Source organism: Macaca nemestrina, chromosome 2 (assembly GCF_043159975.1).
Source record: "Macaca nemestrina isolate mMacNem1 chromosome 2, mMacNem.hap1, whole genome shotgun sequence".
NCBI classification, from domain to species: domain Eukaryota; kingdom Metazoa; phylum Chordata; class Mammalia; order Primates; family Cercopithecidae; genus Macaca; species Macaca nemestrina.
This window is the reverse complement of record NC_092126.1, coordinates 80,128,058-80,154,515: the sequence shown is the minus strand read 5'-3', so window position 1 is coordinate 80,154,515 and position 26,458 is coordinate 80,128,058. Positions and strand designations below refer to the sequence as shown.

Below are 26,458 nucleotides of genomic sequence, written 5' to 3'. Positions count from 1 at the left end.
GCACTGCTGTACTCAAAAATCTCCTAGTAATACACACACACACACACACACACACACACACACACACACACGGAGGCATATACACACTCTCCCTTTTTTCTTATTGTTATTTTATATCTATCTCTTACAGGATGAAGGAGTTAGTAAATGTTTGATAAAGCCAAGCAGGTCTCCTTTAAATGGAATCATCTAAGTCTGTTTTCTACTTCTCCTTCACTTTTATGCCTTTATGAGGAAATTACAAATTGTTTTATTTTCTGACTTCTTTGAATTAAACATGTTGCTAGTATGTAAATAATACTGATTTGGATTTAAAAGTGCACTGAAAATAGATTTTCTGTCCATTCACGCATCTATTTATACCCCTACCTATATCTATGAAGTTATCCATTTATAAATGTAATATTTGTACCACAGAAGAAATGCTTTATTTCTTTATTTACTTATTTATTTATTATAGCTCTGTGATGCCTATGTGAATAATAGTGATTCTGCCCATCTCTGGTGGGAGTAGGGGATTCTTCAGCAAAGCTAGACTGAAAACACGGTGATGTCCTACATTTCTTTGATTCAATCCTCACAATGTACCTTTTTAAATTTGTTTGAAATATTGCTATTTTAGAGTATTTAGATATTACATTGTAGACAAATTTGACAGAACTCCAGAGCTGGTAGAGGTCCCTTCAGCAGAAAGATGAGCAAATGGAAAGATAAAAATCACATACCTGAACTGACTCGGATGAAAACTAGGATTGGGTGTCTGGAGTCTCAATCCATTGATTTCTAGATCTATAGTATATAAATAATACAATATTCACTTGTAATATTGCATTGCTAAGAGGTTAACAGTTAAAAGAAGATAAAGATTATGCAAGAAAATGTCATTATTTGAAAAGCTATACGATATTACTAATTAAGGCAACATTTATTTGCCTTAATATAAAATCATAAACTTAGGTGATTATTCTTGCTAATATAAAAGTGAACATGAAATACAGAGCTCCCAAACATGCCCGTTCATGGACTTGATTTAGTAAGTCTGAGTTTAGACAGATATCACAAGTTCTCAGATATAGTGATGTAAATAGATACAGATCAATTTAAATAAAACTTTGTGGATAATACAAATTACAAAAAGTATTCCATTGTAATTTTTAAGCTTAAAGGTTTGTGAATCTATTTTTCTACTAAGAATAAAGAAAACCTTTCTAGGATATCTGAAATGAAAATTGAAATTAAACATACTCCTTTCTGAACTGTGGTTTAATTCTATTCCAGAAGTCAACTTGAATATAAAAGAAGGTGAGAACGCAGAATTCTCAAATAATGACTAGATATTTAAATGACATTTTTGTCAAAGGACTTGATTAATAAAACTGAATTAATGTGAGGGCTTTTATGATTAAAAGGATATAGACTGATTAAAAAAGAAGGGGAATACAATTATTTGGTTTAAAGCCAAGCTATGCGATATTACTAATTAAGCTGAGGGAAAGATTTCTTTTTCAAGGAGATTATTATTGACCTTAAAACAAAACAGAGAAGTTAGGTATAATACAAAGGAAATGCCTGGGAAAAAATTAAAAAGAAATACTAATATCTGAGCCCCATCCTCAGAGATTCTGATTTAATCGGTCTGGGAAAGGGTCAAAGCATAAGAGATTTCTAGAACATCATAGTTGTTTCTAAAGTCAAGTTTAAGAACCACTGGTAGGAAAAATTAAGAACATAAGGGAGGTCATATACCGTCACCCATTTTATGCTTTCATGGCTGTACTTCAATGCTGTTGCTTAATTCTCAGCAGAAAGCAAAATTAGAGAATTAAAGATGGAAGGTAAACTTAGTGGGATCATTAATTGAGAGAGTTTAGGGTTCCCCAGAGGAAGAATAACAGTAAACATTAATTTAAAAAATTAATGAATGTGCACATTCTGATAAAAATATTTCTAGTTTTAATTCCTGACAACAAGAAGTAACCTGTTGTAGACTGACAGGTTATGACTCACCTGTTTTTAATTTGTCATATAATTTATGTTACTAAATGTCAGTGAAATATCAAATCCAATATAAATTACTTAACACAATGAAAAATGATTCTAGAGAAATTATAGTTCATTAATACTGTGGAGTTATTGTCAATGTGTACTCAACTATACCCTATATTATTATTCTGACATGAAGTTAGTTTCTGTTTCTTAGAAGGGTCCGTACTGAACAAGACAGGATTTTGAATAATGAAGGCATGACTATCATTAGTAATGTAAGTATTTGAGAATGATCTAAATATGTCTAATTTTATAACTAACATTCAAAATAAAAGCTTATCAATTCTATTTATATTTAGAACAGAATTTATATATTTTTTAAGATAAGCATTTCCTGGAGAGCTGCCAGAATGTTTTAAACTTTTTTTTTTTTTTTTTTTAGTGATGATTAAAAACCCAAATGAGTTCTTTAATAAAAATCTTTGGCAAGAAAACCCAATTTTCTCTATGAATCTATATTTTTCGGGTCAGAGGGATTGGTGATGTGGTTTACTAAGTAGAGATTAACTAGGCTAGTTCAAGTTTGTTATAAGGGCTGGTAGTTAGAGTAAATGGAGACATTACCCTATGCTAGAAGCATAATTGTTTTGCAAGATATTTTAAAAAGTCCTGTAAATTTTCATTGTGGATTATATGAGATCTGCAATTGGGTAAATAAATATGTGGAAGTGAAGGAGACTTTTTGTGTGGGAGTGTTGTATTCTTGGGCCTATGCTGTTTGATCTTTTCATCAATGATCTGGGTATAGACAGAGTGAGCCACAATCTTTAATTCAAAAAATATTTATCGAACACTGCCTATGTCTGTATTAGCCCATTCTCACACTGCTATAAAGAATTACCTGAGACTAGGTAATTTATAAAGGAATGGTGAGGAACTGACTCACAGTTCCACATGGCTAAGGAGGCCTCAGGAACATACAATTATGGCAGAAGGTGAAGGGGAATCAAGGGCCTTCTTAACATGGCTGTAGGAGAGAGAATTGCAAGCAGGGGAAATGCCAGATGCTTACAAAACCATCAGATCTCGTAAAAACTCATGCACTATCACGAGAACAGCATGGGAAAAATTGCCCCCATGATCCAATCACCTCCCACCAGGTCTCTCCCTCAACACCTGGAAATTATAATTCAAGATGAGATTTGAGTGGTGACACAATGGTACAAAGCCTAACCATATCAATGTCCTATGGGATATGTGGAGAAATCAGGGAGGAATTGTCAATATAATTAAATTAGGATTCAAATGATATTATCACTTGAAACTCTACATCAAAAATAGGAAAAATTTTAGTCTTAATTAAAAAATGTATTTTTGGAAACAGGAGAGTAGACATCTGGCTTGGTTATTTGTTCATGGGAATAATATGTAGAATTTTGCTCAATTAAGACATCAAGGCAAGTGAAAAGCATAAAGGAGAGGCTTAATCAGCTAACGAAAAAATAGGCTGCCTTAAAGAAATAATAGCACCTGTAATGATTAGAACACAGTGGAAATATTGGCTCAATTCTGGGTGACTTCCTTAAAGCAGATCCTTAAAGATTTTTGGGTGCTTACAGATAGTGTTAAATTAATGGGTCAATAATTAACGTATAAACATATTTAAAATTATGACCCCAACAGGCCAAAAAAAATTAAAATGCTAACTTGGGAGATATGAGAGGAGAAAGGGAGAAAAGGAATATAAGTAATTTTTCTTCTTCTTTCTGAGTCACTAGATATAGTTATATATAAAGTATATACACTACACACACATATATACACACACGTGTGCACAATTATATTATTTAGTGTTACGGAAAAAATCATAACCCAGAAAGAATTAAAGAGTAAAAGAAGGCCATCTCTAAGGATTGGGACTGGAGTAGAATATATGAGTTGAGATAAAAGCCTTCTGGTGCTATTTGACTTTATACAATGGACACATCTTACTATGGTTTTTAAAAAGTAAACAAGGTCTGGATGACGACCCTCCCCTAGAGAGAAAGCGGAAACAAAGTCATTGAGAGAATCAAGTGGCCATCATGGTAATACATGAGCACCATAGTAAGTGGTAGTGAGATCTGAAAACTGATATTGAAATGGTTAAGGAATTGGGATCATTTAACCTGGAGAAAAGGGGTAAGAGGAAGCTTATGCAGGTGTGAGAAGAGGGTAAGGTAGAATGAAAAGGTAAAAGAAGATGTCTTTGGATGAACATATTTAATAATTACTGTAAGGATTCCTATCTTGTAGATTCCTAGGACCTGTTGGTGTATTTGTGAGGTGTGTCTATGTACCCAAATAAATTATATGTAAAATTTTATGTATATATGAGTATATGCATTTGATGAGCTGGGATAGAACTATCATTTTCAAGGGATATATGATTTAAAATAGGTTAAAAACTATAAGGTTGCTTGCCTTACGGGGTAATAAGGACTCATCTAAACAGAAACTATCTTCTATAGATAATTTAGAAATATTTTTCAGGTTGGATAGACTAGTTTATTTGAAATAACATTTTCTGCTTTTAGGTTCTAATATTTACACAATGAAAAAATAAAATAGACATAATAAGGAACATTCACTGAATACATTACAGGCTTGTCATCATGTTAAGTGCTTGATATAGACTCTCATTTAATTCTCATAGCATTAGGTGAGGTAGAAACTACGTTAAAAACTCAGATGAAAAAAAAATTACTGGAGGTCCCCCTGTTAGTAAGGAATAGAACTGAGATTAGAACCCAGGAAATCTGACCCTAGGTTACAGAGATATGGTTAAAATAAAAGCCCTGTGATGCTTCTAGATTTTGTATGACAGACACATTCTACATGTTTTTTAAAAGTAAACAAGGTCTTGATGACTTGCTTGATATCCCCTTTTGGAGAGGTTTTTTTACTGCCTCAATAGCCTCTCTTAATTCTGTACCACTACTGATAGCACCAACACTTGCACGACAAAGCTATCTTTCTGTTTTCTTCCTGGGACACTTAGTGTGACTCACCTTCTTTGGAATGAAGGGAGCCATGAGAAAATAGAAGAAAAGGAAAAACAATTTTTTAATGTCTGTTGAATCTAAAGCAACCTATTTCTTTTTTTTTTTTGGATTTGTATTTACTACAAATTCATTTTATTTTATTTTTTTTATTTTATTTTTTAATTTATTTATTATTATTATACTTTAAGTTGTAGGGTACATGTGCATAATGTGCAGGTTTGTTACATATGTATACTTGTGCCATGTTGGTGTGCTGCACCCATCAACTCGTCATTTACATCAGGTATAACTCCCAATGCAATCCCTCCCCCCTCCCCCCTCCCCATGATAGGCCCCTGTGTGTGATGTTCCCCTTCCTGAGTCCAAGTGATCTCATTGTTCAGTTCCCACCTATGAGTGAGAACATGCGGTGTTTGGTTTTCTGTTCTTGTGATAGTTTGCTAAGAATGATGGTTTCCAGCTGCATCCATGTCCCTACAAAGGACACAAACTCATCCTTTTTGATGGCTGAATAGTATTCCATGGTGTATATGTGCCACATTTTCTTAATACAATCTGTCACTGATGGACATTTGGGTTGATTCCAAGTCTTTGCTATTGTGAATAGTGCCGCAATAAACATACATGTGCATGTGTCTTTATAGCAGCATAATTTATAATCCTTTGGGTATATCCCCAGTAATGGGATGGCTGGGTCATATGGTACATCTAGTTCTAGATCCTTGAGGAATTGCCATACTGTTTTCCATAATGGTTGAACTAGTTTACAATCCCACCAACAGTGTAGAAGTGTTCCTATTTTTCCACATCCTCTCCAGCATCTGTTGTTTCCTGACTTTTTAATGATCGCCATTCTAACTGGTGTGAGATGGTATCTCATTGTGGTTTTGATTTGCATTTCTCTGATGGCCAGTGATGATGAGCATTTTTTCATGTGTCTGTTGGCTGTATGAATGTCTTCTTTTGAGAAATGTCTGTTCATATCCTTTGCCCACTTTTTGATGGGGTTGTTTGTTTTTTTCTTGTAAATTTGTTTGAGTTCTTTGTAGGTTCTGGATATTAGCCCTTTGTCAGATGAGTAGATTGCAAAAATTTTCTCCCATTCTGTAGGTTGCCTGTTCACTCTGATGGTAGTTTCTTTTGCTGTGCAGAAGCTCTTTAGTTTAATGAGATCCCATTTGTCAATTTTGGCTTTTGCTGCCGTTGCTTTTGGTGTTTTAGACATGAAGTCCTTGCCCATGCCTATGTCCTGAATGGTACTACCTAGGTTTTCCTCTAGGATTTTTATGGTATTAGGTCTAACATTTAAGTCTCTAATCCATCTTGAATTAATTTTCGTATAAGGAGTAAGGAAAGGATCCAGTTTCAGCTTTCTACTTATGGCTAGCCAATTTTCCCAGCACCATTTATTAAATAGGGAATCCTTTCCCCATTTCTTGTTTCTCTCAGGTTTGTCAAAGATCAGATGGCTGTAGATGTGTGGTATTATTTCTGAGGACTCTGTTCTGTTCCATTGGTCTATATCTCTGTTTTGGTACCAGTACCATGCTGTTTTGGTTACTGTAGCCTTGTAGTATAGTTTGAAGTCAGGTAGCGTGATGCCTCCAGCTTTGTTCTTTTGACTTAGGATTGTCTTGGAGATGCGGGCTCTTTTTTGGTTCCATATGAACTTTAAAGCAGTTTTTTCCAATTCCGTGAAGAAACTCATTGGTAGCTTGATGGGGATGGCATTGAATCTATAAATTACCTTGGGCAGTATGGCCATTTTCACGATATTGATTCTTCCTATCCATGAGCATGGTATGTTCTTCCATTTGTTTGTGTCCTCTTTTATTTCACTGAGCAGTGGTTTGTAGTTCTCCTTGAAGAGGTCCTTTACATCCCTTGTAAGTTGGATTCCTAGGTATTTTATTCTCTTTGAAGCAATTGTGAATGGAAGTTCATTCCTGATTTGGCTCTCTGTTTGTCTGTTACTGGTGTATAAGAATGCTTGTGATTTTTGCACATTAATTTTGTATCCTGAGACTTTGCTGAAGTTGCTTATCAGCTTAAGGAGATTTTGGGCTGAGACAATGGGGTTTTCTAAATATACAATCATGTCATCTGCAAACAGGGACAGTTTGACTTCTTCTTTTCCTAACTGAATACCCTTGATTTCTTTCTCTTGCCTGATTGCCCTAGCCAGAACTTCCAACACTATGTTGAATAGGAGTGGTGAGAGAGGGCATCCCTGTCTTGTGCCAGTTTTCAAAGGGAATTTTTCCAGTTTTTGCCCATTCAGTATGATATTGGCTGTGGGTTTGTCATAAATAGCTTTTATTATTTTGAGGTACGTTCCATCAATACCGAATTTATTGAGCGTTTTTAGCATGAAGGGCTGTTGAATTTTGTCAAAAGCCTTTTCTGCATCTATTGAGATAATCATTTGGTTCTTGTCTTTGGTTCTGTTTATATGCTGGATTATGTTTATTGATTTGCGAATGTTGAACCAGCCTTGCATCCCAGGGATGAAGCCCACTTGATCATGGTGGATAAGCTTTTTGATGTGTTGCTGAATCCGGTTTGCCAGTATTTTATTGAGGATTTTTGCATCGATGTTCATCAGGGATATTGGTCTAAAATTCTCTTTTTTTGTTGTGTCTCTGCCAGGCTTTGGTATCAGGATGATGTTGGCCTCATAAAATGAGTTAGGGAGGATTCCCTCTTTTTCTATTGATTGGAATAGTTTCAGAAGGAATGGTACCAGCTCCTCCTTGTACCTCTGGTAGAATTCAGCTGTGAATCCATCTGGTCCTGGACTTTTTTTGGTTGGTAGGCTATTAATTATTGCCTCAATTTCAGAGCCTGCTATTGGTCTATTCAGGGATTCAACTTCTTCCTGGTTTAGTCTTGGAAGAGTATAAGTGTCCAGGAAATTATCCATTTCTTCTAGATTTTCTCGTTTATTTGCGTAGAGGTGTTTATAGTATTCTCTGATGGTAGTTTGTATTTCTGTGGGGTCGGTGGTGATATCCCCTTTATCATTTTTTATTGCGTTGATTTGATTCTTCTCTCTTTTCTTCTTTATTAGTCTTGCTAGTGGTCTGTCAATTTTGTTGATCTTTTCAAAAAACCAACTCCTGGATTCATTGATTTTTTGGAGAGTTTTTTGTGTGTCTATCTCCTTCAGTTCTGCTCTGATCTTAGTTATTTCTTGCCTTCTGCTAGCTTTCGAATGTGTTTGCTCTTGCTTCTCTAGTTCTTTTAATTGCGATGTTAGAGTGTCAATTTTAGATCTTTCCTGCTTTCTCTTGTGGGCATTTAGTGCTATAAATTTCCCTCTACACACTGCTTTAAATGTGTACCAGAGATTCTGGTATGTTTTATCTTTGTTCTCATTGGTTTCAAAGAACATCTTTATTTCTGCCTTCATTTCATTATGTACCCAGTAGTCATTCAGGAGCAGGTTGTTCAGTTTCCATGTAGTTGAGCGGTTTTGATTGAGTTTCTTAGTCCTGAGTTCTAGTTTGATTGCACTGTGGTCTGAGAGACAGTTTGTTATAATTTCTGTTCTTGTACATTTGCTGAGGAGTGCTTTACTTCCAATTACGTGGTCGATTTTGGAGTAAGTACGATGTGGTGCTGAGAAGAATGTATATTCTGTTGATTTGGGGTGGAGAGTTCTGTAGATGCCTATTAGGTCTGCTTGCTGCAGAGATGAGTTCAATTCCTGGATATCCTTGTTAACTTTCTGTCTCGTTGATCTGTCTAATGTTGACAGTGGAGTGTTGAAGTCTCCCATTATTATTGTATGGGAGTCTAAGTCTCTTTGTAAGTCTCTAAGGACTTGCTTTATGAATCTGGGTGCTCCTGTATTGGGTGCATATATATTTAGGATAGTTAGCTCTTCCTGTTGAATTGATCCCTTTACCATTATGTAATGGCCTTCTTTGTCTCTTTTGATCTTTGATGGTTTAAAGTCTGTTTTATCAGAGACTAGTATTGCAACCCCCGCTTATTTTTGTTCTCCATTTGCTTGGTAAATCTTCCTCCATCCCTTTATTTTGAGCCTATGTATATCTCTGCGTGTGAGATGGGTCTCCTGAATACAGCAGACTGATGGGTCTTGACTCTTGATCCAGTTTGCCAGTCTGTGTCTTTTAATTGGAGCATTTAGTCCATTTACATTTAAGGTTAAGATTGTTATGTGTGAACTTGATCCTGCCATTATGATATTAAGTGGTTAGTTTGCTCGTTAGTTGATGCAGTTTCTTCCTAGCCTCGAAGGTCTTTACATTTTGGCATGTTTTTCAATGGCTGGTACCGGTTGTTCCTTTCCATGTTTAGTGCTTCCTTCAGGGTCTCTTGTAAGGCAGGCCTAGTGGTGACAAAATCTCTAAGCATTTGCTTATCTGTAAAGGATTTTATTTCTCCTTCACTTATGAAACTTAGTTTGGCTGGATATGAAATTCTGGGTTAAAAATTCTTTTCTTTAAGAATGTCGAATATTGGCCCCCACTCTCTTCTGGCTTGTAGAGTTTCTGCCGAGAGATCTGCTTTTTCCCCATCTTTGTGGTTTTGTCTGCCTCTGGTCTTGATGATGGTGATGTACTGATGGGGTTTTGGTGTAGGTGTCCTTCCTGTTTGATAGTTTTCCTTCTAACAGTCAGGACCCTCAGCTGTAGGTCTGTTGGAGATTGCTTGAGGTCCACTCCAGACCCTGTTTGCCTGGGTATCAGCAGCAGAGGCTGCAGAAGATAGAATATTTCTGAACAGCGAGTGTACCTGTCTGATTCTTGCTTTGGAAGCTTCCTCTCAGGGGTGTACTCCACCCTGTGAGGTGTGGGGTGTCAGACTGCCCCTAGTGGGGGATGTCTCCCAGTTAGGCTGCTCAGGGGTCAGAGACCCACTTGAGCAGGGAGTCTGTCCCTTCTCAGATCTCAGCCTCCGTGTTGGGAGATCCACTGCTCTCTTCAATGCTGTCAGAGAGAGTCCTTTGCGTCTGCAGAGTTTTCTGCTGCGTTTGTATTGTTTACTGCGTCCTGTCCCCAGAGGTGGAGTCTACAGAGACAGGCAGGTTTCCTTGAGCTGCTGTGAGCTCCACCCAGTTCGAGCTTCCCAGCGGCTTTGTTTACCTACTTAAGCCTCATCAATGGCGGGCGCCCCTCCCCCAGCCTCGCTGCTGCCTTGCCGGTAGATCACAGACTGCTGTGCTAGCAATGAGGGAGGCTCCGTGGGTGTGGGACCCTCCCGGCCAGGTGTGGGATATGATCTCCTGGTGTGCCTGTTTGCTTAAAGCGCAGTATTGGGGTGGGAGTTACCCGATTTTCCAGGTGTTGTATGTCTCAGTTCCCCTGGCTAGGAAAAGGGATTCCCTTCCCCCTTGCGCTTCCCAGGTGAGGCAATGCCTCGCCCTGCTTCAGCTCTTGCTGGTCGGGCTGCAGCAGCTGACCAGCACCGATCGTCCGGCACTCCCCAGTGAGATGAACCCAGTACCTCAGTTGAAAATGCAGAAATCACCGGTCTTCTGTGTCTCTTGCTATTTCTTGAGCAAGGATTCAGTGTTTGCCTTCTACTAGCCATTGGTAAATGCATGTCATTTATGTGTCTTGAAGGTGTTTGAACAAGAATTTAATATCTATGGTTATATGAACTTGACCTCATTTAATGCCACTTCTTTTATTTTACGAAAAATACATATATACATATATACACATACATACATATATATGCGTATATAGCTATATGCACATATATAGATACATATATCTACACACACATATATACATATACATGTATACACACATATATATATAGACAGAGAGAGAGGGAGAGAGAACTGTATTAGTTTTCTATTGCTAGTATAACACATGAGCACAAACTTAGTAGCTTGAAACAGCACAAACTTGTTTTGTGTTCTGTAGGTTAGAATTTGACATGAGTCTCATTCTTTCTGGCGGCTCTGGGGGAGAAACCATTCCTTTGTCTTTTCAAGCTTCTTTGGATCATGGCCCTCTTCAAAGCCGGCAAGACTAGGAAGAGTCCTCATATTGCACCACTCTAATCATTTTTCTGCCTCTCTCTTTCACATTTAAAGACCTTTGTGATTGGACTCACCCAAATAATCCAGGACAATCTCACCATCTCAAAGTCCTTAATTTAGTCATATCTGCAGAATCTCTTTTGCCACCTAAGATAACATATTCACAGGTTCTAGCAATTAGGATACAGACATCTTTGGGGGACTATTATTCTGCCCACCACAAACACATACTAAATGCCAAGCCTTATACCAGGGACTGAAAGCGAACCCAGTCCCTTTCCTGGAGGAGCTTACAATTTAGGAGATATTTAAACAGGTGACTGAAATACAAAATAATAGGTGCTATGACAGAATTGAGAACCAGTTATCACACTGTGGAGGAAACAACTGTCTGCCTGGTATTGAGGGTGAGCTGGAAAAAAATTGGCTACAAAATTAGAATTATCTTTGACATATTGAAATGATTTTATCACTTTTCATCCAGGTTTTGAGACTCTGGGATATTCAACACCAGCTGTCCATCCAGAGGATAGCTTGTTCTTTCCCCGAAAGTCAGGACTTCAGATGTCTCTTCCACTTTGATGAAGCCCATGGACGACTTTTCATCTCATTTAATAACCGGCTAGCATTGTTGGCAATGAAAAGTGATGCCAGCAAGAGGGTGAAAAGCCATGAGAAAGCAGTCACTTGTGTTCTTTACAATTCTATCCTGAAGCAGGTAATGATGCTTTCTTTTCTTTCACTCTCCTAATATATCTCCAAGTCCAGAGGCTCATTTACTTCATTCGGTTTAAGGTAAAATGGAAGACAAATATAGTAAAGGCAAATATGGGAAGAAATGATTTAATAGCCATATGCTTTTCTGCAATAATATATACTCAGGTGGACTTGGAGAATGATTTCATTTTCAGCCAGTGACCCCGGGAGCAGTGATAGAGTTATAAGGAATTACAGCATTCCGGCTAAAACAAAACAACCTGTAAGATAATCGAACTTATCTTTGTTATCTGCTAGTCTTGAGCCGAATGCAAGTGACCCTGCTTGTAAAATTCCCTTTTATGAATACCATCTTCCTGTATCCCTGTGGAAAGTTCTGAAATATGCATGAAACATAATTAGCAGAGATCCATTTTGCCAGCATATTTTACACCAGTGGTTCACAGTGGCAGCCTGGAATGTATTCATAATAAAATGATTCAGTTAAATGTGATGCCACTTGGTATGCAGCACGAGTGTTGTTTGTCTCCCCACCACTTTAATGACGCTTCGCAGCCTTGGCTTAGGGGACCATTACCTGCATCTCAATGAAGAAGCAGGGCTCCCCTGGAGCAGAGTTGCTGCACAGACCACAGCCCTTCTTGGAGGAGAGGGCGGCCCAGCCAGTGAAGCCAGTGATCTCAGTGTGGGGCAGCCTGTGGGTGCCATGAAGGGAGCAACCAGCATCAGAGGTTAGCCTGCTCAGCGATTCCCTCAGGCCTGATGGTAACAGCACAGCAGGAGCCAAACAGAAGCAAGTCTCCAGCTTGCAGCCAATTAAACAGTAACTCAATCCATTCTTTCTTTTCCCTTCTGCAGAAGTTTCTGCATTCACACAGAAATGACTAGTGGAGATTTTGTGCAAGGGCTGGAAAGCCCTTTGTTAGTAATGAGTAGTGTGTCATGTCACTATTTAAAACACTGTTTTCTGGTTATTCTAGGAAATAAAATCATTTAGAAAACAACTCATTTTGAATTCCATCTGCGGGAAAACATTTCCTGCTAAATGTTTTACTGAACTTTATGAAGGCAACCAGTTAATTTGACTCCCTGGTGGCCACTGAAAGATGTATTTGTTTCCAAGAGAACATTCTCCTAATTGAGATCTGCAAAGTTAAAATGCTAAATTTGTGTGTAGATGTTAAAATCCTATGTTGCCTGGCCATAAGATGAGCAATATTCCCTAAGAAATTCAGGAAATTAGACACAAAGAAGATCTGGATTTATTTGGGGCACAAAGCCAAAGCCAAGGTAACTCACATACATGCAACTTATAGACAACCAAAGAACAATGTACATATCGTATATGATATAGGATGTATCACTATATGATTGAGTTGAGTATTCACACCTCTACTTGCTGTGAATAACATAAATAATGATAAGTATTGATATGTATGTAAAGCACATAGAGCTGTGTATCACATACCTCAGCATTTCCTATTAGCTGCTAAGCTATAGAAACATGAACACTGTATGTGTTATATTTATAATTATAAAAATGTATTGCAGAAAAGTGCAAAGAAAATATCACTCACATTCCCATCAACCAGTGATAACTTATCATTTTAGAGTAATTAGACAAAGCAAATAACACAGTTTTGAACAAGTGTCAGTTGCCAAGGATGAAGAATTAGAGATTAATAAACTAGTTTACTCCCCCAGTAGCTCAGGAAGATTCTGCTCTTTAAGGGAAGATCTGGGTCCTACCCGTAGTGCTGATAATTGCTGGACAGGTGCTCCTTACAGGATTGTGGAATGAAGGAAGGGAAGGGAGACATATTACTAACAAGGAAACAGTAGAACGCAGTAAAATGAAGTAGAGGTAAAACCGAAGTGCCCTTTATGGAGAGCGATCAGTTCTGCCTGGGGCCAGTGTTGGTCACATTTCAGCAGAACCCTGAAAGCTAAAATCTCTAAAAGGAGGAGGAGGTAGTTCTAGACCGAAGATACAACGTGAGCACCTGCAAACAAGCTTGAGCACTCACAGTGCATTTTTGGAGAGAGGGTTTATTTTGGGGTGGCAAGTTTGGGAATACTTCGCAGACATTGTGGGAGTTAAAGCAGTAAAGGGATCTTAGGAGCATATTGATGGCCATTCGTTGAATGCATCACTGTCTGGTCTTGGAAAAGTAAAGCATAGAATTGAGATTAAAACAACATTTTTCACAGTGTGATCTTGGACCTCTGGGAGACTCAGATTCTCTCAGGGAATCTGGGAGGTCAACACTATTTTCATCATAATATTAATTTATTGTTTTCTTTCTAAACTTTCATTCTCTCAAAAGTGTACAGTGGAGTTTTCTAGAGGCTGCATGATGTGTGTTGTGTGATAACAGCATTGCTCTTATGACTAAGGGAATGTGTGCTGTTATATTTTTGTGCATTACTGTCTCCCTATAAATGTCTAATATGGTAAACATATATAAAAATACAGATTGATCTATCTGTGTTATATATGTGTACGTGTGTGTGTGTGTGTGTGTGTGTGTGTGTGTATTTCACATAAAGCTATTTGGATTCTTCAATACTTTTTCAGAATGCAAAGGAATCCCAAGACCAAAAGTTTTCAGAACTGCTGGGTTGGAAATATGTGGGTTCAAATTCTGAACAGACTGCTTAGCCTGTCTGAGCTTTAGTTTGCCAGCTTCTTAAAATGTGTGTGTCTGTGGGGGTGTAGGAATAGTAATGGGAATAACATGTGCCTCCCTGGCATTGCCTTGTTAGGACTGAAATCTTGGAAGTGTCCTCTTGTCTCTCATGCTGCCAGCCCTGAAAGGTTCTTTCAGGTCCCCCATACCACATAGGGCGAATGTCGCTGCATTATGACATCTCCGTTTCTTATTAACTTCTTGAGATTCTTTAATCTTTATGTTAACACTGTGGCATGTGCTAACAAATGTTAGGAAGAATTAGAAGGGTGAGGACACCCTGAACTGCAGTTTGTCCCTACCCCTGCTTCTCCTCAGGAATGCCCCTTGAGGTGGAAAAGTTGTTTATCCTCCTCCTTCTCTTCTTCACCATTGCAGTTTCGTCTTGTAAACATTTAGTTGCAAGCCTCAGCTTTGGTCCTTAGCTCCCTGAAGTCTCCAGAGCCATCTCAACCCACACTTACTTCTCCTCTTCCTGGGCATTGGCCACATTTTTTAGTTGTTTTCCCAGTTAAACACTTAACTAAACTTATTTCTCTCTCTTCCTATGTTTTTGGTGTGAGGGGAAGAGCCTTTACTTCCATTTGTGTGTTTTCCCACAGCTCCAACACTGTTCTGATCACAAAATGAATGCTCAACTACTAGACTTGATAAATTATTGCCATTTTTCATGTCAAGCGTAACAGGAAGTCATGCTTTTTCAGTCCATGGTCTCTTGATCTTTGGTTATTTGGTTTGGTGTCTTTCTTGAACATTTTCCCTTTGCTTGAATTTAATGAAAATCTTCCCTTCTGTTGTCATTTCAACATGTTGCCTACACTTTATTATTTCTTTGTATTTGAACTTCAGTGGGGACCCAATATAATTCCTATATAAAAGCAGCTTGGGACATTTCCGTGACTTTTATTTATCTTCCTGTCTTTTGAGGCCCTTGTATCCTAGTCTAGGAAAGTGGTGTTAAGCCATGCAAAGCCTTTTAAAAGAAATCATATACTTTATTTCACCTGGCAAAGTTTTTTCTCACAGCCAGCAGCACAACAAGTTGGGACTGGATGAAGGAGTCCTCTGGAATGTACAATTTGGAAAGAATTAAAGCAATCCTATATCCTGGAAGCAGATCTAATGAACCATCTCTGCACTCAGTTCTTATGAAGCTTTTTACAAGAAAACAAAAGAAAACAAAAAAACACTCATGAATTTGGAAAATTTTAAAACATGTATTTCTAGATATATAAACTAGAATAGATGAAATATTTGTGTTATCACAATGAGTCTCATCCTAATGATGTAGGTTTATGTATTTTTGTAAAATAGATAATGTTTCAGTTTGTTGGGAACCTTGAACACATTTATAATCAAGCTAGACATTTAGGTGTCATCAAATTTTAATAGACTAAATGGTATTTAAAATTTTTCTTATCAAAATAACTTTTTTTTAGTAACTGCTGCAAAATGTTACATGATTATTGTAAGAAATTAAAGCAATGCAGTAAAACTCAAATACAAAACTATTGCTGATATCAACATATTCTAAACATCTTTCTGTGCATAGACTATTTTACATAAACAAGGCTCTGTAACATACTTTTTTATTCAATAATATATTAGAATATATTTCCTTGTGGCGAAATGTAGAGCTACTTTATCATTTTTAAAAGGCAGCATAGTAGCCCATTGTATATATGTATCATAATATACTGATCCATTTCCCTTGATGTAGACTTTACTATTATGATTTTTTTTTTGTAGATAAATACATTGATACTTATGACTATATCGCTTTAGGGTAAATTCTTAGGAGTAAATTTCTAGGCTAAAGGATATGAATATCAGATAATTTGAGAAACAAATTGCCTCCTAGAATCTTACTTTTTTATCCCGCTTCTAACTTCTAATATATTAATCACATACTTGGTTACATGAAGAGATAGGTCAGACAGTGATCACCTGGCTTATTCCAAGAGACCTCCTGAGATTCTCTGTGGGGTTTTCATAATCCAGAAGCATGCTGGCTTTGCAAATTTCAATACTAGACCCTCTTCACTTTATCTGGCGTGATGCTGTTTCTTGAGGCTTGATTAATACACTATCTACAAACTGCCAAATTATTTATTAAAAATGGGGGCTGGTCCAGGTCACAACCATAGAGTGGTGGTGCCCTTACCTTTGGTTGCTTCAAGATTAACTGACAAGCAAATATTTCTCATCTTTGTTTTTTTGAGACAGAGTCTTGCTCTGTCACCCAGGCTAGAGTGAAGTGGTGCTATCTCGGCTCACTGCAACCTCTGCCTTCTGGGTTCCTGCCTCAGCCTCCTGAGTAGCTGGGATTACAGGTGTGTGCCACCACGCCTGGCTAATTTTTGCATTTTTAGTAGAGACAGGGTTTCACCATGTTGGTCAGGCTGGTCTCGAACTCCTGACCTTGTGATCCACCCGCCTTGGCTTCCCAAAATGCTAGGATTACAGGCATGAGCCATTGCACCTGGCTTTATCATCATTTAATTGCAGCTTTTTGTTTCTTTACTGTGGCACAATATAAAAATATATCAAAGGTAAACACTAAAAAAATCTTTCTTGTGAAAAAATTCCATTATGTATACATGTAAAGCATCTGTACAAAGTTATTATCTATGCCATCATATTCAAAATTTTATAGTAAACTTTTCCACCCTTAACCTTATTTACAATTTATAGTTACCTTATCTTAATTTAGATTATTGCAGTCCAAACAGCTCCATGTATACATATGCATGTCCAAAATTTATAATAAACATGTGGCCTTCCATTATTTAAAAAACAAGGGATGAGGTATAATTTTCTCTTGATAGCATATCTTTTGTCCTCTTTTCTGCACATACTTTTTTGGAAATTGAACGTATTTGAGAACCCAAACAATTCAATTGGTGGTTCCTTTGGTAACTGTAAAATCGGAGAAAAGAGGACAGGCTTGAGGGAAATTTATTTCCATCGTACAAGACAGTCTACCTTTTTAGGACTTACGCTTAGTGCAAAATCCATGAGTTTCTTTCTTGAACAGAACTGGATTTACACAATGAAAATTTTCTCCTTTCCTGCCTCTTTGCTGGGCACCAAGCGACATCCGTTCTGTTAATATAGTTGTGTTTTTTGTTGTTGTTGTTGTTTTGGCTAGCTTAAAGCTGTAATTTGTTATATGTCAGTTCTGAGGCTGTGTGCTGTGGTCACTTGATAAGAAGTTCCTAGTTTTAGAGGTTATACTAAAACATACATGTACATACACACATACATGTCCGAACAGATACACATTTATTTAACGTGATTAGTTTGGAAGAAATAACATGTTTACATATTGAAAAATTCAAAACAACAAAAAGGAATATGGCAAATATTTTCTCTTATCCCCCTACTCAGTTTCCTTTCCTGTAGGCAACCAGTTTTATGACTTCCACAAGCAATGTTTAAGGGCTATTCTACTCTTAAACAAGTGAATATATATTTTTCTTTATATATACAGTTGACCCTTCAACTTCACTGGTTTGAACTGTGAGGGGTCATATGTATCCGATTTTTTTTTTTTTTTCTTCACTGTGTTGTCCAGGCTGGAGTGTGTGGCATGATCATGGCTCACTGCAGCCTCGAACTCCTGGCCTCAAGTGACTCTCCTGCCTCAGCTTCCTGAGTAGCTGGGATTACAGGCATAGCCACCGTGCCTAGCTTCACATGGATTTTTAAAAATGAATGCATTGGAACTTTTTTTTTTGATATTTGCAACAGTTAAAAGAAATACAGATAAATCACCCAGAAATATAAAGAAATTAAGAAAATATTATACATAGAATGAACTCATAAAAGATATATATATATATATATACACACACACTAGCCTATTTTATTAGTTAGTACCATAAAATATACAAAATCTATTATAAAAAGTTAAAATTTATCAAAACTTACATATTCAAACACAGACTGTACATGGCACCATTTGCAGTCAAGAGAAATGCAAACAAAAAGATATAGTATTAAATCATAACTGCATAAAATTAACTGTAGTACAGACTGGGTGCAGTGGCTTATGCGTGTAATCTCAGCACTTTGGGAGGCCGAGGCGGGTGGATCACGAGTTCAGGAGTTCAAGACCAGCCTGGCCAACATGGTGAAACCTTGTCTCTACTAAAAATACAAAAAAATTAGCTGAGTGTGGTGGTGGGTGCCTGTAATCGCAGCTACTCGGGAGGCTGTGGCAGAGAATTGCTTGAACCCAGGAGCCATAGGTTGCAGTGAGCCAAGATAGCACCACTGCACTCCAGCCTGGGCAATGGAGCAAGACGTTGTCTCAAAAACAAACAAACAAAAAAATTAACTGTAGTACATACTGCACTACTGCAGTGATTTCATAGCTACCCCCTGTTGCTGTTGTGGTGAGCTCAAGTGTTGCATTTGTTTAAAATGCCATGTGATACTAATCATCTCCAAATGAGCAGTTGCTCTCTACATTAAATGACCTGTCTCAGGAAAATGTGATCTCTCGAACTTCTTGCATATTTTCATCTTGTTTATTGCAGTACCATAAACTTTAAATAATACCATGGAACTCATAAGAAGTGTCACTAGGGATGCTGTAAATATTACCAAGAAGCAGAGAAAACTGATGACATTGCAAGAAAAGTTGAGTTGCTTGATATGTACCATAGGTTGAGGTCTGCAGTTGTGGTTGCTTGCCATTTCAATATAAATGAATCCAGCATTAGGACCACCATAATAAAAGAAAAAGAAATTAATGAAACCATTGCTGTAGTTACACCAGCATGTGCAAAAACCATATATATTTTTTGTGAAATATCTTTTTACCTCATATTGAAAGTATAGGTCTTATGTGGGTGCAGGTTGCTGTAAGAAAGGCATACCTATAGACTAATATGATTAGAGAATGAGCAGTTATTATACAATAATTTAAAGCAAAAGAAAGGCGAAATATTCTAAAGCTGGAGAATTCAATTCCAGCAAAGGATAGTTTGATAACTTTAGAAAATAGTTTGGCATAAAAAATATCAAAATAGCAGGAGGAGCAGATTCTGCCAATCAAGAAGCAGCAAATGAGTTTTCAGACACCATTAAGGAAATCATTGAGAAGAAAGGATTGCTGCCTGAACAAATTTTTTTAAGCAGATGAAAATGCCTTATTCTGAAAGAAAAATGCCACAAAGAATGTTTACTAATAAGGAAGAGAAGCAAGCATCAGGATTTAAGGCAGGAAGGAATAGGCCAACTCTGCTATTTTGTGCAAATGCAGCTAGATTTTTGATCAGGACAGCACTTGTCTACAAAGCTGCTAACCTCTGAGCCTAGAATGGAAAAGACAAACATCAGCTGCTATTCTTTTGGCTGTACAACGTGAAGGCCTAGACAATGAGAATGCTTTTTCTGAACTGGTTCCTTCAATACTTTGCACTTGAAGTCAGGAAGCACCTTACCAGTTAAGAGACTGCCTTTTAAAGTTCTTTTTATATTAGACAATGCCCCTGGCCCCACAGAACCTCATGATTTCAACACTAAAGGTATCAAAGTGATCTACTTGCCCCCAAACACAACATCTCTAAATCAACCTCTAGACAAGGGGGGTCATGAGGACGTTTAAGGCTCATTACACATGGTACTGGGATTTTATGAAAAAGACCGTCAATGCTATGGAAAAGAATCAGAATAGAGAGAACGTCATGAAAGCCTGGCAGGGTCACACCATTGAAGATGCCATCATTGCTATAGAAAAAGTCATGAGAGCCCTCACACCCGAAACAATAAATTCCTGCTGAAGAAAACTGTGTCCACCTGTTGCACATGACTTCACAGGATCTACCACAGAGCCAGTCAAGGAAATCATGAAAGAGATGGTGAACATGGCAAAAACGGTGGGAATGGGGGTGAGGTGAAGGGTTTCAAGATATGGATTTTGGGGAAATTCAAGATGTGATAAACACTAAATCAGAGGAATGAACAGAAGATGACATGATGAAGAGGAGTGCCTTCAAACCAGTGACTGAGAAAGAAGACATAGAAGAAGCAGTGCCAGAAAACAAATGGACGTTAGACAATAATGGACGTTAGGCAATCTGGCAGAAGCATTCTGATTATTCAAGACTGCTTTTGACTTATTTTATGGCATAGACTTTTCTACAATATAGGCACTGAAACTAAAAAACATATTGGAAGAGGGATTGGTACTATTTGAAAACATTTTTAGAGAAAAGAAAAAGCAAAAAAGTCAGACAGAAATTACAAGATGTTTCTGTGAAGTTACACCAAGTGTGCCTGCCTCTCCTGGCCTCCTGCCTCCCCGTCCACTTCCTCCACCTCTTTGGTCTCTGTCACCCCTGAGACAGTAAGTCCAACCCTCCGTCTTCCTCCTCCTCAGCCTTCTCAATGTGAAGAAGACACAAATGAAGACCTTATGATAATTGACTTCCACTCAATAAATAGTAAGTATATTTCCTCTTTCATATAATTTTCTTAATAACATTTTCTTTTCTCTAGCTTCCTTTGTTGTAAGAATACAGTATGTAGTACATGTAACATACAAAATGTGTATTAATCAACTGTTTATGTTATCAGTAAGGCTTCTGGTCAATGGTGGAATATTAGTACTTAAGTTTTTTGGGGAACAACATTATACATGAATTTTTAACTGTGTGGGGGGTAGGCATCTCTAACCCCTGCGTTGTTGCAGGGTAAACTTATTCTTTGAAATAGATATGTAATATTTAATAACTCAATATTTAAGAATATATATTATTTTATAGGTTTTTTTTTTTACAAAAATGAGAGCATTTTATGTGTGCAGACAAACTGCTTTGTACATTGCTTTTATACGTAACAATACATCCTAAAGATAGTCTTATCTCATTACCTAAAGAGTGTCCTTGTCCATTTTCACAGTGGCATAGTATTCCATTGCATGCATATTCCAAACTTTGTTTAAGCATTTAGGTTAGTTCCAGCAGTTTTTGTTACAAATAATGTTGCAGTTTCTCACCTTGGGCTCAGAACTCTGCACTGATGAGAAAATACCTATAGGATAAATTCCTATAGTTAGAATTATTGGGGCAAGGAATATTCACATCTGTAATCTTGACAAATGTTGTCAAATGCTCTCCATAAAGCTACACTAAACCAGTATAGGAGAGGACCCTTTCCTCAGCCTCTCTCATCATCACAGTCTTAACTGTTTTTAGAAGAAGATTTTTAGAATAAGAGAACTGGTGGAGTTTTAGAGTCAGGCAGAGTTCCCAATACTTTACACAGACTGGGTGATTCAACTCCTCAAGTTTCAGCTTTCTTATCTATAAAATACTAATTATAATACCTCCCTTGCAGAATTTTTATTAAGAACAAGTGATATTATATATAAAGATACATGAAATAAAGCAAGGGTAAATGCTTAATTAATATTAGCCAAAAAGAGGAAAGTTTTTTTTTTTTTTTTCCATTTAAAAAATTTGTTCCCTAGTTCTTATGGGAGTTTGGTAGTTTTGGATTGTTTTGAATCTCTGTGCACCGACTGCAGGCAATGGCTCCTCCCTTCCCTCACACTGCTTAAGCCTTGATGGCTTCCTTGCTATTCCTTGAATGTGCCAAGGACACTGTGCCTCAGGGCCTTTGCACTGCTGTTTCCTTTGTCTGCAACTCTTTTCACCCAAGTATCTGGTTGGCTCACTTCTTCATCTCAGTTATGTCTTTCCACAAATGATTCCTCAGGGAGACCTTCCCAGATTCCCCAATTTAGCACCTACAACAAAAGCCCTCTGCTTCCTTCTCAGCCATATTTTCCTCCATAACCTTTATTACCACCAAACATGATGTGTGTGTGTGTGTATATATATATATATACACACATATATATATATACACACACACACACATATACACACACATATTACATATATGCACATGCATTTTACATATATGTGTGTGTGTTTGTGTGTGTGTGTGTGTGTGTAGATAGATATGCTTTTTTCCCTGATCTTGTTGCCTCTCTCCCTAGACAAAATGTAAGAACAGAACTTACTCACTGCTGAATCACTAGTTTCTAGATCTAGGGCCTTGCCTATTACAGGTATTCAATACATTCAAATAATGAATTTGAAAGAGCAGATTACCAATTAATTTAAGAAGAGACAAAATCCAATTAGCAAGATTTATAAATAAAGAATGGCTGCCCTAAAATATTTGAAAAATTTGTACCTGTACTCTGAGACATCATCATTCTCTTCACCTCCCTATTCACTGAAATATGACTTCTAGAGATTTTCTACAAAATGGAAATAAAGGAAGTAACCTATTTTATATTATAGGATCATAAACAGCACTAACTAAAATAAATAAAATCATCAACAGTGATGGAATCAAATATCTCAACCCTCTGTTAGCTCGTAGCATTTGCTGCTGTAATTTTTGGTTCCTGTTTTTTTTTTTTTTTTTTTTTTCCTTAGACCTAGGAGTTGAAATCCACATAAAAGACAACTAAAGTGCCTACTGTTATTGGAATAGCAATAAGACAATTAGGTAACATGAATACAACCTCACATATCTTAGAATTGTCTGATTAGCTGTGACAGCTTCAGATGAGAGAAACAAAATGGAGACACATATTCCTAAACAGTTACTAACTGAAGTACACGAGAGGGAGACTGTTCCCATCAGAACGACGATCGACTGAGGAGGCCCACGTGCCCTGGAGTGTGGTTGTTAGCACCATTTTCACTCTGCAGAGTGTCAGGGCCCCATCCTCATCAGCTGAGGTCTAGCCTGATAAGAGATAATCAGAAATAAATTGCAAACTTAAAGAGATTTGGTATCATTAAAATGTGGCATAGAAATGTGACGCCAGGACTTATTCCTAGGCTTTATTGCTGAGGAAAACAACTTGCCAAACACAAGTTTCCACTGTCATGAAGTGAATCCATTTTCTTCATCTGCCAAGTAATGTTAAATGTACTCCTCTTTCACTAAACTTCGAACGCCTTTTCACCCATATTGTTATTCTTGTATTCCAATATTGTCATAAGTGAGAGGAGATTCTGGTTAATACTGGTTGGATGTTTGAGACATAGTCAGTTTCAACACGCTGTTTTCCTGCAAACTGTGCCGTGAGGCAGACTGCCATAAAATGAAATCAGACTGGCTATATGCTGTTATCATGACTGATTTAGATTTCATGAGAAATTGTTAAATGAGTAGAGAAAGGTGATGAAAACTGGTGAATAGTATGTTGGGGCTCAGTCAGGTGGGCAGGGGAAAGAGTATAAAATGGCAAAAAGTGAACATTACTAATTCCTCATTGAATATCTACATTAGATAACAATGGTGAATGATTAGATGCTTTGAAATGTGGGTGATGCCCACCCCAAACAGGTAATCAAGTCTTTTCTTTGAACATGGCTCTTTTATTTCTGTTAGGGAAATAAAAAGTACCATCTTTTGGTACTGAAATGGCTAACATATAATAGCTGCTCAGAAAATGCTTTTTAGTACAGCTAGATCAGAAGAATAAGTTCTAGTGTTCTATAGCACTATAAGGTGACTATAGTTAACAACAACTTATTGTATATTTTCAAACAGCTAGAAGAGTGGATTTTGAATGCTTTAACATAAAGAAATAGTAAATGTTTTAGGTGATGGATATGCTAATTACCCTGTTTGATCATTATACATTGTGTACATGTATTGAAATACCACACGGTACCCCATAAGTATGTAGTTATTATGTGTCAATTTAAAATAATAAAAACAAACAAATAAATCCAAAAAATGCTTTTTAATAGAAATAATAAAATCCTTCACAATCTTTAACCTTTTCTTAAAAGACCACTATCAAAATTTTCACATAAGCTTGGCAAATTATACTTTCATGATTTTATCTTTAATGAATGTAATCCAACTTCCTAAGCACTTCCGTGAGAAATTCACAAGTATAATTCAAAATTTCAATGTGCATCTAAAATCTGGTTTCTAAAATATAATTTGTCTACATTCACTGTCATAGTTGGAGGAAAGCAAGATACTATTTTTCTTAAATTGATTTGGATATGCACAGTGATACAAGCCTAAGAGGTTAGGTAAATAAAGCTTAGATGGCATAGTAACACTACTTAACTTTTATGGCTTATTTATGGCTATGCCATGCACTGTGGTAAATGCTTTAAAAATATTAGTTTGTTTAAACTTCATAACAATGGTTTGAAGTAGTTACTATGAATAACTCTGCTTTACAGATAAGGAAGTTGAAGCATAAAGGTAAGTAATGTGCTTGACCTTAATGTCCAAGGTAGAAAAATAGTGAGGCAGCTGACATTCAAACTTAGGCATCCTGACTCCTGATCCAGTGCTCCTAAACACGGTGTATAGTGCACAAACACAATCAAATAGAAACAGTTAATGACATGGGATGATAATTAATGTGTTGTTACATTATTTCAAAGATCCAGATCATTTGGTCTTAGAAATTACACAGTAGTTTAACAATGGTAATTAAATATTTAAGGTACCTTTGATTTCAGTGAGAGAAAATGTGTAGCATAAATACAGGTTTACTTCATTTAAGAAATTGTCTCATTAAAGTTGTAATTTCAGAAAAAGAAGGGCTAAAAGGATCATATGCTCATTATCCGTTCTTTGTTTTTTTTCTGTTTTTTGTTTTTTTTTGAGATGGAGTTTTGTTTTGTCACCCAGGATGGAGTGCAGTGGTGCGATCTTGGCTCACTGCAACCTCCGCCTTCTGTGTTCAAGCAATTCTCCTGCCTCAGCCTCCCGAGTAGCTGGGATTACAGGTGTGCATCACCACGCCTGGCTAATTTTTGTATTTTTAGTAGAGATGGGGTTTCACCATGTGGGTTAGGCTGGTCTCGAACTCCTGACCTTGTGATCCACCCACCTCGGCCTCCCAAAGTGCTGGGATTACAGGCATGAGCTACTGCACCTGGCTCATTTCTTTGTTGAGATACAAATGTTGCTAAATCATGGCCCTTTCTTTCAATTGTTCCACTCCTTTGTACCCCAGAACTACTCTATTAGGTGAGAATCTCTTACCTGTACTCTTACAGCAGCCTCCAAATGGTCTTCCCAAAACTCCAGTTTATTCTCCATACTGTTGCAAGAAGTATTTTTACAAGTCAACCAACAAAAAATACTATATTACTCTTTCCCTTATTAAGAACAATAATAATGTTTTTAACCTTTTAGATTAATCATTGGCCCCCAGTGATAATTGATGAAAGCTGTGGGCCCTCTCCCAGTAAAATTGACTTTATACATTACTCAGTATTCTCTGGAGCTGCTTACCAGAGATTTCTAAAGTTTCATCTTCAGCTTGCCTCCTCGTTTGAAATCCCACCATATTTGTCACTTCAAATACTCTGCACTCGGGCTCCATGAAGCTTTGCATTGTTTCTCATTCTTGGAATATTCTCCAAGTGCTTTCCTAAGTGAACTGTTAGTTGTCTGGAATACTGTGCTGGAATAGAGGAAGACCTTACGATGTGGCTTTCTATGTCTAGAATTCAAATCTGTAAGTTTGGGGACATTGTTAGCTAATTACAAACTCAATTTCATCATTGGTAAAATAATGGTGCTAACATTATTTCATAGAGTTTTCGTAAAGACCCAATGAGATTATAAGTGAAAGGGCTTGGGGTACATCTCATAATAAATATATGTCTCCATCTTCAATCCCAGATCAGTTATCACCTTCTCTGTGAATCCTGACTTGCCCCTTGCTCCTCCACTCCCTAACCCAATCCCCCACTCCAGCAAGTGGACTTCAGGTTTTCCACTCTGTGCTTCCACAGCACCCAAAGGTGATACCTCTAAACTTGAAACATTGTTTAGCATTTATCTGTTTCTTACCTGTTTCTTCATCTAGACCAGCAGGTCATAGGTCAGCCTGTAAATTTAAATCACCTGTGATGCTCTGTAAAAATCAATTTCCTTGGCCAATTGAATCAGAGTTTCTGGTCTGGTATGCAGTG

General features: G+C 37.2%; 1 protein-coding gene across 5 annotated transcripts in view; it reads left to right on the top strand.

Annotated features, from left to right (window-relative positions):
* Positions 1-26,458, top strand: part of LOC105466139 (WD repeat domain 49) — a 189,786-nt gene that overhangs the window by 75,138 nt on the left and 88,190 nt on the right. For all 5 annotated transcript variants that reach the window (XR_011619876.1, XM_071091202.1, XM_071091203.1 and 2 more), the window contains exon 8: positions 11,537-11,770. Coding sequence is in view for 4 of the 5 variants with exons in the window: in XM_071091202.1 (XP_070947303.1) it covers positions 11,537-11,770 (234 nt within the window). In the remaining variant the exon portion in view is untranslated. The remainder of the gene's footprint in view (positions 1-11,536; positions 11,771-26,458) is intronic.